The 16,178-nt window shown below is 31.4% G+C and overlaps 1 protein-coding gene across 1 annotated transcript; it reads right to left on the bottom strand.

Moving 5' to 3' along the window:
• Positions 1-5,265: 5,265 nt before the first annotated feature.
• Positions 5,266-7,456, bottom strand: LOC146923859 (uncharacterized). The gene is made up of 2 exons (XM_085710912.1): positions 6,657-7,456; positions 5,266-6,572 (listed from the first exon to the last, which is right to left on the bottom strand). The coding sequence occupies exons 1-2, from the start codon at positions 7,454-7,456 to the stop codon at positions 6,464-6,466; spliced, it is 909 nt and encodes a 302-aa protein (XP_085567038.1). The 3' UTR covers positions 5,266-6,463.
• Positions 7,457-16,178: the final 8,722 nt, after the last annotated feature.

The following is a 16,178-nucleotide window of genomic DNA, read 5'->3' as shown; positions in this document are numbered from 1 at the left end:
ATGTCCATGTACAAGGGTAGTAAATGTATTATGCAACAATTCTTTTACATGCTTTAACAAAGAATAATCATCCCTCATAAAAAAAAAAAAAAAACAAAGAATAATCTGTCTTGAGTCACTTCCCCAGCATTGTCAGCATCTTCTTGTTTCTTTGCAAACTCCGGGTCAAATTTTGGTAAACGCCTGAATGAAATCATCAAAACATTCATGTCAATCAATTGGTCAGGCATTAACTCTAATACTAGTAAGATCTCAGAAGAAGTTTATGAGTTTGGTATTGCTAATTGAATTTATTATCTTCATGGAAGATTGGGTTTATCTCGTGGTAGTAAGCCATTAACCTCTAAAGACTTGTGTGAAAAACTTGTGTTTATTGAACCGATTAATGGATGGAAGATAGTTCCCTTGGGACACATATTTTTTGAAGGAAAATGTTAACTTGTGCCCTTAAGGCACAAGTTAAAAAGCTAAAGATAGAATTATTTTATTGGAACTTATGCATTTAATGTTGTAAAAGTTTAATAATTTAAATTTTCAATGCAAGATTTATTTCTTATTTCCTTTTATAGTTCTTTAACTTGTGCCCTTAGGGCACAAGTTAACATGACCCTTTTTTGAATTATGCTTCTCCTCTTTTGATTATCTCAAAAGTGTTTGGTCGAGCGGGGCTTGGAACTTGAGTTTGGTGTTGTTGTGTTTATCTTGATGGTCACAAAATTTAATCCTCTTAGTCAGACACAAACTCACATTCAAGTATGTGTTTGTTTTCATTGCATCCCTCTAGAGTATTGGCAACCTAGAATCTTATTTGAGATTGCAACGACTATTGGAACTCCCGTAACAATTGATGAGAACACTTGAAATCATACATTTGGTCATTATCCACGTATATTAGTGGATATAAATATTTATGAACTCTTCACAACTCTTGATTAAGAGAGAAAACTTTGCTTTTAACATTGATCTTGATTAAGGCTAAGAATCAATGAAAGGTGATTTGTACAAAACACATCGATTTGCAATACTAATTGGATTAATTTTTTGGCAGACTATGTCTTGTGATACTCTTCCTAAGTCTAATTCATACCATCATCCTATAATGTTGAACTTGTCAATTGAGGTGAGTTTTTTTTCCTAGGAGGTTGTTGGTTATCCTATGCATATTATTAAAAAAAAAATGGAAACTTTTGAACCTATTTTGAAAATCTGGAATAAGGAAGATTTTGGGAATGTGTAGCAGCATGTTGACAAGGCCTTATCAACTGTTGATGAAATTTAGAGCAGTATAAATGACAATGGTTACTCAGATGATTATGCAGCTGTTTTTTGGAATTATAAAGCCCTAGACATTGCTCTCAACTACTCCCTCCGTCTCACAATAATTGTCTCTTTATCATTTTTTCTTTTTCTCAAAATAATTGTCACTTTAGAATACCAATGCAAAATTTATTATTTTTTTCCATTATTATACCCACAATTAATCATTTCCTTAATACCCGTGTATAAACCTTAAACGACTATTATTTAAAGACGGAGAGAGTACTAAAGTTATCTCTGATCACCATAGACGCTTTATTAGGGATAGACATACATCAGATTGAATCTACATTACTAATGTTATCGGGTTTAATAGCATTTATATTTATTGTTGCTTAATTAATAAAATTTTGTTTGATGTAAAAAAAAATGGATACATTAAATCCCAGCAAAAAAAAAAAAAGGACGAATGCATCAAATGGCTTGGTTTGACATTTTTCTTTTCTACTCCCGCCGGTCACATTTATAAACAAAAAACAACTTTTTAGATACATTGAATACTTAATGTATCTGACCTATAAATGTGACCGGATACATTAGTCATTCAATGTATCTAAAAAGTTGTTTTTTGCTTATAAATGTGATCGGAGTGAGTACTTTTTTTCACTTTTTTTTTTTGGGGTCCAATTGTAATCATAACGATAGAGTTCATCTTTGCTCTATTTACCCCAGTCTACTTCATTGATGTGTGACATGTGGAAAAAATAAAATCAATAGCCGAGATTAAAAAGGTTTGAAAAAAGCAATTCTTCAATGAAAAAAGAAACCTACGCGTTTTCATTCTTCTTCCTCTCACCTTCGTCACTGCACTGTTTCTCCCTCTCCTTATCACCGGCGCTGCCACCACTGACCACCGTATCCCTCCATCCACTGGAGACGCCTTCCCCTTCTGCTCATCTCGCCAACTCACCCTCAATCTCACAGGTCACGATCTTCACCACCATCGCCGTAACTTCAAACACTTAAATTGCTATTGTTAATATTTGTGTGAATCAATCAATTAACTCAATTGCTGTTGTTAACTCACCACTTGGTAATGTTTGTGTGAAATTCAACTGTGAAGCACCATTGTTTTACAATTCAGTTATAAAAAAGCTATTTTAGCTCAAAATCATAAACATGGTTACTATCATAAACATTTTTTTTTTAAAAAAACAGAACCTCGTCGTAAACAACAAAACCTCAACTTTAAAAAAATGTTTTTTAATTTTAATCCATTCAAATTTTGAAACAACCATTTCAGCTCCTTGCTAAATGAGTGTCAGATGAATATAATTTATTCGAAATTAGTGGATATTACATGAACAAGCCAAAAACAGTTAAGGTTTCAGAGATATAAAATCACCATTTTTTACAACCACTTAACAATGGGCGTTTGAAGCGGCGACAGCGGTGAAGAGAAAAGTTTGACTGAGGATGATTAATGTTGAGCAGAAGAGGAAGAGTGTGCCGGTGGATGGAAGGAGAAGTGTGGCGGCGGCAGCGCCTGTGGGAGGGAGAGGCAGCTGTGAGATTATGAGAGAAGGAAGGAGAGTGAGTATATTGTATCAGAGAGAAGCGCGTAGGTTTTTTTTTTTCCATTAAAGAATTAGTTTTTACAAACCTTTTAATCTCAATTTTTCCACATGTCACAATTCCAAGAAGTGGACTGAGGTAAATGGAGGCTTTGTAAATGGAGCAAAGATGAACTCATAACGTTGGGCCAATTTCCCACGTACCCGTGTACGTCAAATAAAAATCTAAGGGACACTAGACTGGTATGAGGTAGGGGTGTTCGCGGTACGGTTTTGTTCGGTTTTGAGGCTAAAAGTCATTCGAACTGTAAGATAAATAAGTGTGCGGTTTAGCTGACTTTTAAAATAAAATCCGAACCAAATCAAACCAAACCAATGCGGTTTGGACTGGATCGGTTGGTGCGATTTTTTTAGACGATAATTTTTTTTTGTTTCCAATATTAAAATCAAATTGAAAAGCTAAAACATAACATATTTTCAGCAATGTTTTAAATTTCATCCACCATTACAATTTTATTTTCATCCAACAATGTTTCCAACTACGTAGATCAAATTTAAACGCGGACAAAAAGTAATCATATTTTGTAAGAAATACAAAAGGCTAATTTTTTTATCATTCTCTAAGAGTTCAAGTAGTACATAAATACATTTTTGAAAGAAAAAGAAAAGAAGAAATTTAACAAAAGAAAAAATATGTCATTTTATTAAAGTTTCCATTGAGTTTCTATGAGTATTGGTCCAAGTGATATATATTTAATTAGTGTTTTTCTTATATTGCGGTTTGGTTTGTTTTGGTTCGATTGGTAAAATCAAAACCACAAAACGAACCAAACCATGTGGTTGAGTAAAAAATTGATCCGAATACTTCCGAACCAAATGCGATTTTTTGCGGTTTCGATTTGAATTGGTTCGGTTTGTGGTTTTTCTATTGGATTGGTTCGGTTTTGAATATCTATGCTTTCCGGCGGAAACAGTTGCACACAAACATCACATAAACAAACAAAGGACTTTTATAGTTGCGAAAATGATTGATATTGTCCCCTAACAATAAGTATTGCCTAGCATCGTTGTCTACGAATATAAATCTTGTTGTAAAATTGAATTGTTCTTAACCATAAATTGCTATCCATTAAAAAAATTGGATCCAATAAAGATTGTATCCGGAGAATTTTTAATGAGCGGACGTAAAAAATAATTCTCTTTATATGACCATTATATTTGCTTGAATCCTAGCAACTTTGATTCTTCTACTACTTTATTTGATTTGATATATATATTTTTTTATAAGCAAAATGTACTAATGAGGGCACTATGGGAAGTCTAGCGAGGGAAGTACCAAGAGCAAAAACATGCTAATGATCTACAATCATAAAGATATTGATAGATCACATCTTCTTCCAAAATCTTACAATCTATTTCAACCAATGCGAAAATTGTCGTTGAAGCGTTCCACGACTTAAGTCTTTGCAACAAGAGCCTCGGTTCATTTTGGTTAGGGAGGGAGAGTTTGGATCAGGTGTTTAAGTGAACTAATAATAATACACTGATTTAAGTGTGTTGACCGAGAGTCAAATCTAAGTTGCACCGTTAAGCATGTTGTTTGTTATATACCATCTCATTTAAAAGTTAATTTCAGACCTATAAATTTGTTGGATACACCTATCTACACATTTCAGTCACTTTTATAAATATAAATCTTTTTTTAGATTTATTAAATAATTAACGTATCTGATGTATATTATTGACTAAATATATCAGTTATCAAATAAATCCACAATGTATCATAAATCATACTCCATCCGTTTCAAAATAAGTGTCGCTTTAGCCAATTGCACACAGATTAAGGAATGTAAGGAAATAATTATTAGACATAACACTTTTACTAAACTGCCCTTGTTTTATATGAAAAAGACAAACTTAAAGTTGCATTGAAAATTGTGTGAGAAAAAAGTTGGAATATTTATTGAGGGTAAAATTGGAAGAAAAAAATTAAAGTTGTATTGGAAATGTAAAATGACATTCATTTTGAAACAATTTTTTTTGCCTAAAGCGATACTTACTTTGAAACGAATGGAGTAATAGTCTGCAGAGAGGATGTACTCTATGTTTTTTAAAAAAGTGAAAAGATATAGCAAAATGTAAAAGGTAAAATGACCTACATACATACTCTCCTTTTATTTTATGGTTTAGGAATTTAAATAAAATTTCTGTATCAAATTTACTTTTATTGGTTTTATCTCAAAAGCTATTGGATTGCCAAGATGTACCATTCCCATAAGTTATACGTGAGTGACATTGGTCCCCATGTGTCCAAATGCTTTTAAAGCATTAAGCATGTTATGAGTGATAATTGCACCTCCATTCGCCCATCTAGTGACAATGATATAAAGGAAAAGAATGTAAGCCTAACACATATAGGCAGGCTGGACTTAAATTTAAGGGGACTGCTATGGTGCAGTTGTTTTTATGACTTTTCTGGAAAAGTCGCTTATGTGGCTTAATAGGAGAGTGCCACGTGGATGTCTTTTTAAATCGGTTATTCGGAAAAACGATTTTAAAAAGCTTTTGTTTTATATAAAAAATATTTTTTAATTTCTTTTTTATTTTTATTTTCATGTTTTTCCCTTAGGATTGTGTTTCCTGCTCTGATACCAGGTTTGGAGTGGGGTTTTCAGCGGAATTTTTTCGAACTTCGTTTATCATTTGTTCGATTTTAGTTAATCCTTGAAAAGGTTTTAAAAGTGTTTTAGCTCTCTGTTTTTGTATCTGAGTAAGATTTTCTAAATCTTCTGTATCTCTTAATAGATCTTCAATATATTCTATATGATGTATAACAAATTCTCTAGAATTGTAAAGAGTTTGTTTAAAAACAATTCTTTCATAATATAATTCTATTTCAAAGACTATGTCTTCTAGCCTTTTCTTGAAGAGTCTTAATTCTGTTATAAGATCTAGTCCAGGCATATCTTAATTGTTGATTCTCCAGCGGAGGTTTTCTTGTTCTAGCATTTGATCAGTTTTTATTTGTTTTAACATTTTTTCGATTTTTTCTAAACCTTGAAAGGGTTCTAAAAGTCTTTTTGCTTTTTCTTGCTGAATACTTGTAAGAGTATTCGAATCTTCTATTTCTTCTAATAAATTAGAAATATAACCTACATGGTAGATTATTAAATCTTGTGAAGCAAAAAGAATTTGTTTTAATATAATTCTTGTATTTTGATAATTTATTTCAGAAATTATTTCTTCTAGTCTTTGCTTATAGAGTTGTAACTCTGTTTTTAGATTTAATCCAGGCATTATAGATTTTCAGCAGAATTACCAGCGGGATTTTCTCGAGCTTTATCTTTTTCTCGAGCTTCGTTTATAAGGTGTTCAATTCCTTCTAAGCCCCAAAAAGGTTCTAAAAGAATTTTTGCTCTTTTCATTTGAATCTCTGTGAGATTTTCTTGCATTTCTTCTACCAGATCTTCAATTAAATCTATATGAGATCTCATTAAAGTTTGTGCTTTATATATTATTTGTTTGTATGATATTAGATCATAATACCATTCTATATCACTTACTAGATGTTGTAACCTAGTTTTAAAAAGTATTAATTCTGATTTAAGAGTTAGACCAGGCATTTTGACTTTTTATAGTCTTTGATTAATCTTATTAACCTGTATCGATAGAGTTTTTATAGAATCATGCAGATCCTTAAGCTCTTTTTCTCTGCTTATTTCGAAATCCTTTCTAGGTGGTTCGAATGAGGATGAAGTATCATCTTCAAATATGGTTTGAGAACTTAATGATTTACTAAAATCTTTTTGATCTTTGTTTGGTGATGTTATTCGAAGACTTTGGCTTCTAAACAACGGTTTTTCTGTTTCTTCAAACATATTCTTTTCTGCTTCTATCAGAGAAAAACTATTTCTCGTGATATCTTTAAATATTGGTGTTTCCAAAGTAATTAATGGTGTAAATAACTCATCAATATGAATTGTTTCTTTTCCTATGAATTCTATGCTATGATGTGAATTACTCAAAGCATAATTAATTCTGTAGTAAATTGTAAAAGGATGATTACCTTCTTTCATAAATGTTGAATCTTTTAGCTTATAATGAAAAACTATAGATTTATTCAAATCTATATCTTTTAGGGATAATCCCATCTGTAAATTTATATCAAATTTTATCTTTCCATATTTTAGATTACAATTTCCTTTTGCAATTACTGCTTGTTTTTTATTTCTAATTCTAGAATCTTCTAGAGCTATTTCTAGAGGTGAATCAATACCTTTCATGAAGGTACTTTTGATTAGAATTTGAATGGTTGATATATGAATATAACCAATCTTTTTTCTCTCGTTTTCAGAAAATTTTCCAAGTCTTTTATCGATTTGTTGTTTATCTATAGTTGATATAACTATTTTTCCATTAGTTGTTTCAATTGGAATTGCTTCCTCTCCTACCATTATTCCGAATTTTAGAATATTTTTTCTTGACAGAAATTCCTTAAGTTTACTAAACTTTCTTTTAAAATTTTCTTCAGCAGTTAAAGACAAATCTGCTTCTTCAATTTTATTATCTATTATGCTATCAGCATGATAACTAGATGTTCCTTCAAAATATGAAACTTCAGACATATTTTATAATAATTTTGATAAATTCATACCTGATTTTTCTTCAGAAATATGGGTTGTTTTGCTTCAGCAATCTGATCTTCAGCAGTTTTTTCTGCTTGTATTGAGTTTATCCCAACTCAGGGCGAATTTCTCCAGAGTATTACCTCAAGAATTCTCAACTATAGTGTTTTACCACTATAGGACCACTAGTTCTTAAAACTAAGAGGCAAGCTCATATCAAACGATATAACTTATATTGCTTCAAAACATGGTGAATACAAATGAGCTTCAAGGCTCTTATTTATAGGCATAGAGACTTACAGATAGGTACTACGTCTCCATCCTTACAGCTGGCTACAGCTTACTATATGACAAAGAAAATACAGAAAAGTAGATTACATAATTGCCTTAGAGATAAGGCTTATCTCTAAATGGGTCCCATGCCCACTAACTTTCTACATTTTCTTCGTTATTTGGTGATATGTCACTATCATACAACGATTCTTTGTCGGCCACGTTTTTTATGTCCTTTGCGCACCACTTGCATTGGTGTCCTTTGTATTTTTGAAAGTGTCGGCAGCACTCCTGTTGGATTGGGTCGGGTAGATGGCCCAAGTCTGCTTCAAGCCCACTAAAGTTTTCTTCAAACTTTAGGATTTGCTGAAGATGCTCTTCTTTTGCTTGTTTCCTTGAATCACTATAGACTAGAAAACTTTCTTTTGCAGTAATTACCCTGAAGTTTGGTAATTTTACTCCAAATCTGATGAGAGTATCATAGAATTTTTCCATTTGATGCAGAAAACATTCTGGTCTTGGATCTACATTTCTTCCATCATTTGTTGGATATGAATGATTTGAAATGCCAATCTTGATTAAGTGTCTGGCTTTAATAACTTCATCGTCTTCAAACCATGGATAAGTTGAAGTAAAAGATAAAAAGAACTCTTTACCTTTTGCAAAGCTATTGTTGAACTTATAAGCGATTTCGCCTATATCTTTTGGAAGAAGTTCTAGTTCATGAATTTTTCTTCCTGCATCTTCTTGAAGATACATTGTTTTAATCATTCCACAATCATAGAATGATCTGACTAATTCTTTTCCTATGCCTGGGACTGTTACAGCTTTTACTTCTATCCCGTTATTGCTAGGATAAAAACATTCTGTTTTTAACTCTTCTGAGTAGTTGGTTAACCATCTCCAGTTTTTGTAGTAGTCTCCAATGGTGACTTCTTTAACAAATTTACTTTCTCCATAGATAATTCTATCTACAGATATTTTCTTCTTAGTCTCCATTTTTGATGGCTGGACTATATTGTTTGCTGTTGCAACTTCCTTGTAAACAGCGTTGTAGGCTGTTTTTGCTTCTTCAAGGGTCTCATACCCTTTGTATCTGACATTTTTGCCGTTTGTATGTAACTTTGTGGTTTCCCAGTTCTGGTAGATACCTTTCATAGGTCCATCAAAAATTACATAAGCTTTCTTTTTGCCTCCAAGTTGACTGTCAATCTTTTGACTTGTTTGTTGATCAATGGGTTCTTTTTCTTTTCCATTTTTTCTTTCATCTTCTTCGACTTTATCAGCCCAAGATGTTTTTGGTAAATCTGCAAGGACAGTTGTTGGGGATTTCCATCCTTTTGGTTCTATTGACTCAATTGGGATGTTTGACTCTTTTGGAGCTGAGTATTTTACATAGTAGTTGAACTTTCCAGAATCTTGACCAAGCAGATCCCAGTTTTCACTATTTTTAGATTCTGAAACTGTTGATGTTTCTTTTTTACACAGTTTTTCAAGGTTTTGAATTGTTAATATCATCTCCCCCTCTTCAGAAAGAAGAGTTTCTAGACGATTTTTTGCAGAGGCAATTTGCTCCTGTTTTTGTCTGAGAGAATTCTGTAGCGTCTTTATAGCTGCTTCCATTCTCTTGTCAGTGCATCTGCGAAGCAATTCTTTTCAGATTTTATATATTCAATATATGGGTGAAACGGTTGAAGTTTCATCTGCCATCTTACAAGTCTTCCATATTTATAATTGACACGAAGGTCATATTTCCAAAATCCAGTTACATATTTGGAATCTGTTCTTAATAAAAATCTGGTTGGAATTAATTCCATTTGCCATTTTGTTAAAACTTTAACACAACTCAATGTTTCTAATTCATGGATTGGATATCTTGTTTCGGTATCTGTAAATGATCCTGAAACATATTTACAAAGTAAAAGATCTTCATCTTTTATCTTATTTTTAATATTTTCATAAGAATAATCAATCTTAGTATCTTTTGATACTAATTTTTCTGATGAATCAGAGAGTTTGTCTAATTTCTCTTTCGAGCTACTAGACTTAGCGTACTGGGTTGCTCCAGTATCTTTCATTCCTTGTTGATGGGTTACATCATCAACATAGTTTCCCGAATCATCAAGATTCAGTATCGCTTTACCATTAGGTAGAGCTCTCATACAACCTGCCCAGGTTGTTTTATCAGCATCAATCTCAACAATTAAAAAATCATTTTCTGTCGGATTGTATAAGCTGGGTAAAACTTTAATTTTCCTCTTAATAGTTTTTACAGTTAGAGTATCTTGTTCAGTCCATGACCATGGAACTTTCTCAGATATCTTTTTCTGTAAAATCTTTCTTTCAGTTGCCAAATTTTTGAAAAATCCTTCATTGGCAATATAATTCAAACATCCTAAAAATCTTTGAATTTGTTTTCGATCTTTCAATTCATCAGGGAAAGCTTGAATTTTTTCCTGAACATGTGGAGATAAATCGAGGGTGCCATTTTCTTTAAAAATAAGGCCCAAATACTCGATTTCTTTTTTGGCTAATTGTGATTTCTTTTTTGAAATAACAATTCCCTTTTCTGAAATTCTATTTAAAACAATTTCTACATCTTTAAGATGTTGTTCTTTAGTTCCTTTTGTAAAAACTAAAATATCATCAATATATGCCAAACATATATGTTCTAATCCTCTAAGAGCATTATCCATAAATCTTTGGTATATAGATGGTGCTTGTTTTAGTCCAAATGGAAGAACATTCCATTGGTAGTGTCCTTGTGGACATGAAAAAGCTGTTAAAGGCTTAGTTCCTTCTGAAAGTCTGATTTGATAGTATCCTGATTTTGCATCAAAAGATGAAAACCAATCACATCCTTTTATTTTTTGCAAAATATAATCCTTTCGTGGTAATTTATAAGAATCTCCGATTGTAGCATCATTGAGTTTCTTATAATTTATCACCATTCTAGCTTTTCCTCTTTTTATTTCATTGTGATTTGTCACATAAAAAGCGGGTGCTGAATGTGGACTTGCAGATGGAGTAATTAACTTCTTTTCTTGAAGTTCTTTTATATCCTTTTGGAATTCTAATTTATCTTGTACTGAATAAGGCATTTTATATTTTACATTAATCTCCTTATTAGGATCTCGTAATTTGATGGTAACAAATTCATGATTTGTATTTTTCAGATTATCCAAAGGATCTTCTGAACATACAGCATCAAGTTTTTGTTCTATTTCTTCAAGATTTAAAAATAATTTACCTTCTTCCCAAATACTCTTTAGGTTTATAAGATTTTCAGAAATTAATTGAATAATCTCATTTCTAGTTATAATTTTTGTTGTTATAACTTTTGTCTTTTCTTTGGGGTTTGCTAAATTTTTCCAAAGTAAAGAAATAGTTTTAACATTTTGCACAAACGGTGCATATAACTTTAAAAAGTTATTTCCAATGATTAAATCTAATCCTGAATCATGGAGATAAATTGTTGGTATGAAGAATTCATAACCTTCTATAGTAATTGAGATATTTTTCAAAACAAACCATATTTGATGTTTTGACTTATCTGCAACAATTATTTCTTTGGGTTTTCCTAATCTTTCCCAATTTCTTGATATGTTTCGTTTTCCAAAACATAATGTCGCGCCTGTATCTAAATAGGCTAAAATTTCCTTCTTACGAAGTTTTATTCTAATAAAGGTAGCACTAGGGTTTCCTTTACTCAAAATCTTGGTTTTGCTCATCTTCGGAATCTGTACAAAGTTCATAGAAACTTTGTTGCTCCCAATCAGAATCTGAGTCTGATTCTACTGGTTCATAACCTATTCTATAGATCATGTTTAAAACTTGTTTCTTTTCTTTAGAAACTTTCTTTGGACATTCATTAGCGTAATGCCCTGTTTCATGGCATAGCCAACATGTGCATGATTTTTTACCTTTAGGACAGGTTTTATTTTTTCTAGGGTACTCCCTTTTTCTTCTATAGAATCTTTTCTTCCTATGTTTCTTTTTATCATAGGAAAATCTTTTAAATTTCTTTCTTCTAGGATATTTTCTTCTTTTCCTAGTTTTTTCACAACCATATGCTCCAATTTTCCCTTGGATTCTATCGCAGCACAAACCTATTCGTGCGTCTCGTTTTGATTGTTTCTTTAAGCATTGTTCTTGCATCCAATTTCTAAGGATAGAAATTCTAGCTCCTAAAGTATCTTTAACCGTTCCTGAGGATACTGCACTGTTAAATTCATTTTGAATTATTTGGGACATAGACATAGGTAATTTTTGGTAAAATAATTCGACAACCTTCTGGTTTTCTCTAGTGTCTTTATTTAAATCATAATATAATTGTGAAAATTCACAAATATAATTTTCTATGTAACAAGGATTACATATGGATAAATTCATTATTCTCCATAATTTTTCAGTGTTAAAGGCGGTATTTGAATCTACCGTATCTTGCCATCCTTTGAATTCATTTAAAAGCCATTCAAAGATTTTATTAATCATTCCCATACTGTTTTCTGCAGTTTGTTCTTCTTCAGGTTTTTCGGCCAGAAATTTATATGCATTACCTTCTGTTCTACACAAAAGATAATTAAAAATTTGTTTTGGGCTTAGACCTTTTAAGTCACTATCTAACTGTATCTGGATAGTATTTTTATTATACCAACTTCTTATGGCTTGGACAAGATTGTCAACACAATCAATATTTAAAATTCCACTTCCATCGTTTACACTATGTTTGGGAATATAACTCATAGGAATTTTTTGATATTTAGCTTGGGAAAATTCCCTATGGAATTCTGCATTCCAATTATAAGAGGGTCCTCTTTTTGTTCCTGAGCTTTCGCCCATTTCTAATTGTTCTATTTTAACGAAATTTCCGTCGTCTTTTGAATCATCATCGGAACTAAAGTCGTAGATAATATCTTCTAGATCTTTAGGTTCAGGTTCTTCCTTAATGGAATCTTTTTCACTTATGTCTAAAGTAGCCATAAGTTGATCTAATTTTTCGAGTTGATACTCTATATTTTCTTCTATACTCATTTCTTATAGTTAGAAAATAGAGTTTTTTCAATTTCTTCAATTTTTTCTTTATTCTCCCCCCCTTTTTGAAGAGAAAGATGTTGTTTACAACAGTTTTTTATCAGATAATTAATCATATCAGTGATATTATTTAACTGAGGATTAAAAGAATGATATATATGAGGATATTTATTATTCTCATTTTTATTGTAACACGGAAAATCTTTTTCCATATTTTCCCAAGTTTCATGGGGTCTTTCTAATCCTTGCTCATAATCTTTTGTAAACAAATTATTTTGTTTATAGATTTGAGGTAAGGTTTCAAGAAAAGAAATCTGTCTTTCAAATCTCTCATTTAACTTCTTGGTTTCGTCAAGCAAAGCTTTGACTCTGGTTGTGAGCGTATTATTTTCTTCACTCATCTAGCTATTTCTTTAAGTTTATTCCTTAAATCTTGAGCTATTCCTTTATATTCATTATATAAAAAATGATATATATTTTCATGGGTTTCATATAAATATTTGTCTAAAAAATATTCAGCCGTTGTATCACACCATCTAATTTGTGCTTTAACTAGTGTAATATCTTGATAATTTGGACATAATATAAAGGGTTGTAAAATACATTTCCCTGTTGGTCCTTTAATAAATTCCATTTTTATTTAGACTTTTAAAGCCGGTTTTCCACAAACTGATTTAAAATGTTTGACTTTATTGGAAAAGTCATTTGGGTGACTGTACCGTAGAATTCTCCTAAATTTAATCATATATTTATGATTTTTTAGTTTGTATAACTATAACCTAAACTCCTCTAAAAAAAACTAAGTAGTCTACTTTTTAGCTTGGTCTTTTGATCCAACCACACTTGTATTGTATCTTTTTTATTTTGCATATGCAACACGCATAATGATTTTTATTTTTTAAAAGAGGACAAAGTCTAAAAAAAAACAAACCTATAATGTTAATCGGACATTTCTAAACATTCAAGCCTCATATATATTATCAAAAAAGAGTTTTTAAACCTCATTAGGAGGAGACCAACACCAACAAATTCAAGTGATATATAATAATGTTTAAGTTAGCGAATTAATTAACACTTCTATTTCCTTCACGTCAAATATGGTTCAGTTGAACATTAGTATTATGTTTGGTTCAGTTGGACATTATTCTCTTTTGCTTATTATTGTAGTAAACTAAACAGTGTCCATGTATGGTTCAATTGAACATTATTCTCTTTTGCTTATTTAAATGTTATTGTAGTTTTTAGAGCCGACCACTCTTTCGCTTAACAGTACAGTTTTCTTCTAAATTTAATTTAGCTTATAATACAACACAAATACTGAAACTGATATTTGGATAAATTAGATGATATTATGTAGCTGAAACAAACTAAGTTAGCAAACATATTATGCTATAAAACATCATATATACAAAAACAGTGTAACCATGTTCGTCTTTTTACTTTCTATAAAAATGTTCGTCTTTTTACTAGTTCATATACTATTATTATTTTTCTACTATTATGTTTTGATTTTAAAAAGTAATAAATACTTTCTACTTTTTTTTATTACATATGAATAATCCTATAAATGTATAAATTCCTTAGCAAAAAAATTATTTTTAATTTATATTTGTAAAACCTAATTTCTATGTTACCTTTTTTTACATAAAAAATATCGTTTTAACGTTCCTTTTATGCCCACAATATGTTGGACCAGCCTAAGATTAGATATCTCATGCTCTCTAATTCAGTTTGTTTATTAAAATAACGTCGTACATAAAAACCTTCTTTATTATCAAGTAAATGAATGAGTGATTCAATTACTCCATATACTTTACGGCCCCTCTTTATGAAATTCTTCTTACCAAAAGGTAATAAAAATAGGTACAAACATAAGATTTTGTGGATAAAGACAAGCAATTTAATTAGCAACCTCAGAACATAATTTGATCTACGTGTTTTCATTTTCCCTTGAACACTCAATTTAACCGAGAAAAGAAGCATTAACGCTTACGGCACGTACACGGTACATTCAATTTCATTTGTGTGTCACTCCTTCGTTCCGTTGTCATTATATAGTTCTCACATTGATTATTGCCTCTTATAGTAGTTGTTAATTGGTTTGCAGTGCTAGTGTTTAGTGCCCGAACCTACCTCAAACAGAACCGAATTTTGAATCCTAACATGAAGATGTATCATGTATCCACATTTAGGTTTTGTGTTGGATGAAAAATACTAACAGATAAGCTAGTTCATAACAAAAAAATTAGTTGATAATTATATTAGTCGATAAACTAGTTAATTAAATTTAAAGTGTTTGATAAAATTAAGGCTAAATTAATCCAATGGTCCCTTAACTAATTCTCAGTTTTCATTTTGGTCCTATAACTCCTAAAATCATCAAATTGGTATATTAACTCCATTAACTTGTGTCAAAAACGTCTTACCGTGAAAACACTAACTGTGCCGTTAGTTAGAGCCTACGTGGTGAATCCAGATTGGCATCCAACGTGGCACGTATAAAAGGGACTAAAGAACTTCAGAAACCCAAAATTAGGGTTCCTTAGATCTGGTATTTCTCCTCCTCTCCTTCCATCTATTCGAACTCATCTTCTTCCTCAGATCTTCTCTTCGAAATTAGGGTTGTTGAATACCGTTTCGAATCTTTCCAAAGCCTTCGCCATCGCCGTTGTCCTTTTCATTTGAATCTGGAAAATGTCGAAGCAAATGAGTCATTCTTCTTCTGGTTCAGTCGGTTCGAATTTGAGAAAGAGAGTGATTTTTGAATGCAGGTGTGGTGAAGATATTGTTGTTCGAACTGTTACTGATAGTTAGAATCCAAATTGTGGAAAAAAAGTTATGGGGTTGTAGAAACTACAAAAATCAATACGACAGAGGCTGTAGTTTTTTCAAGTTAGTTGATGAAGAGTTCATTGATGAAAGGGATGTGAAGATTGCGAAATTAGAGAAAAAAAATACGAAGTTGAAGACTGTGCTTGGCAGAACAAGGTTTTGGTTGAAAATTTCTCTGATTTTTGGATTCTCCTGTTTTGGTGTTTGCCTAGTGTTAGGAACAATTCTAAGCTGCAATGTTAGTAGCCGTTGGAATAATGTTTACTTGAAATAGGTTGATTGTTAGATTGTAGTATTCTGGCTTTCAAAGTCTTACTCCATCAATGTAATATGTCTCTGTATTGTTGACTATGAATGAATGAATCAAGGCTGAATCAATTATGAATGAAATGAATGTCTCTGTATTTTCAATCAATTTTGAATTATGCCTAGTCTTGAATGAATGTCTCTGTATTTTGAAATGGTATGGTTCTTAAATGAGAAAAGTAGATAATGATTCAAGTATGCCTGTAATTAATCCACCCATAAAAATATGATCATAGATAATTTCATAAAGTAATGATTCATTCCATCATTGTCATTA

The sequence above is a fragment of the Medicago sativa genome, chromosome 5 (assembly GCF_051527215.1).
Source record: "Medicago sativa cultivar Bolivia chromosome 5, Bolivia_mono, whole genome shotgun sequence".
NCBI classification, from domain to species: Eukaryota; Viridiplantae; Streptophyta; class Magnoliopsida; order Fabales; family Fabaceae; genus Medicago; species Medicago sativa.
The sequence above is the reverse complement of the archived record's forward strand: the minus strand, read 5'-3'. Positions and strand labels throughout refer to the sequence as shown.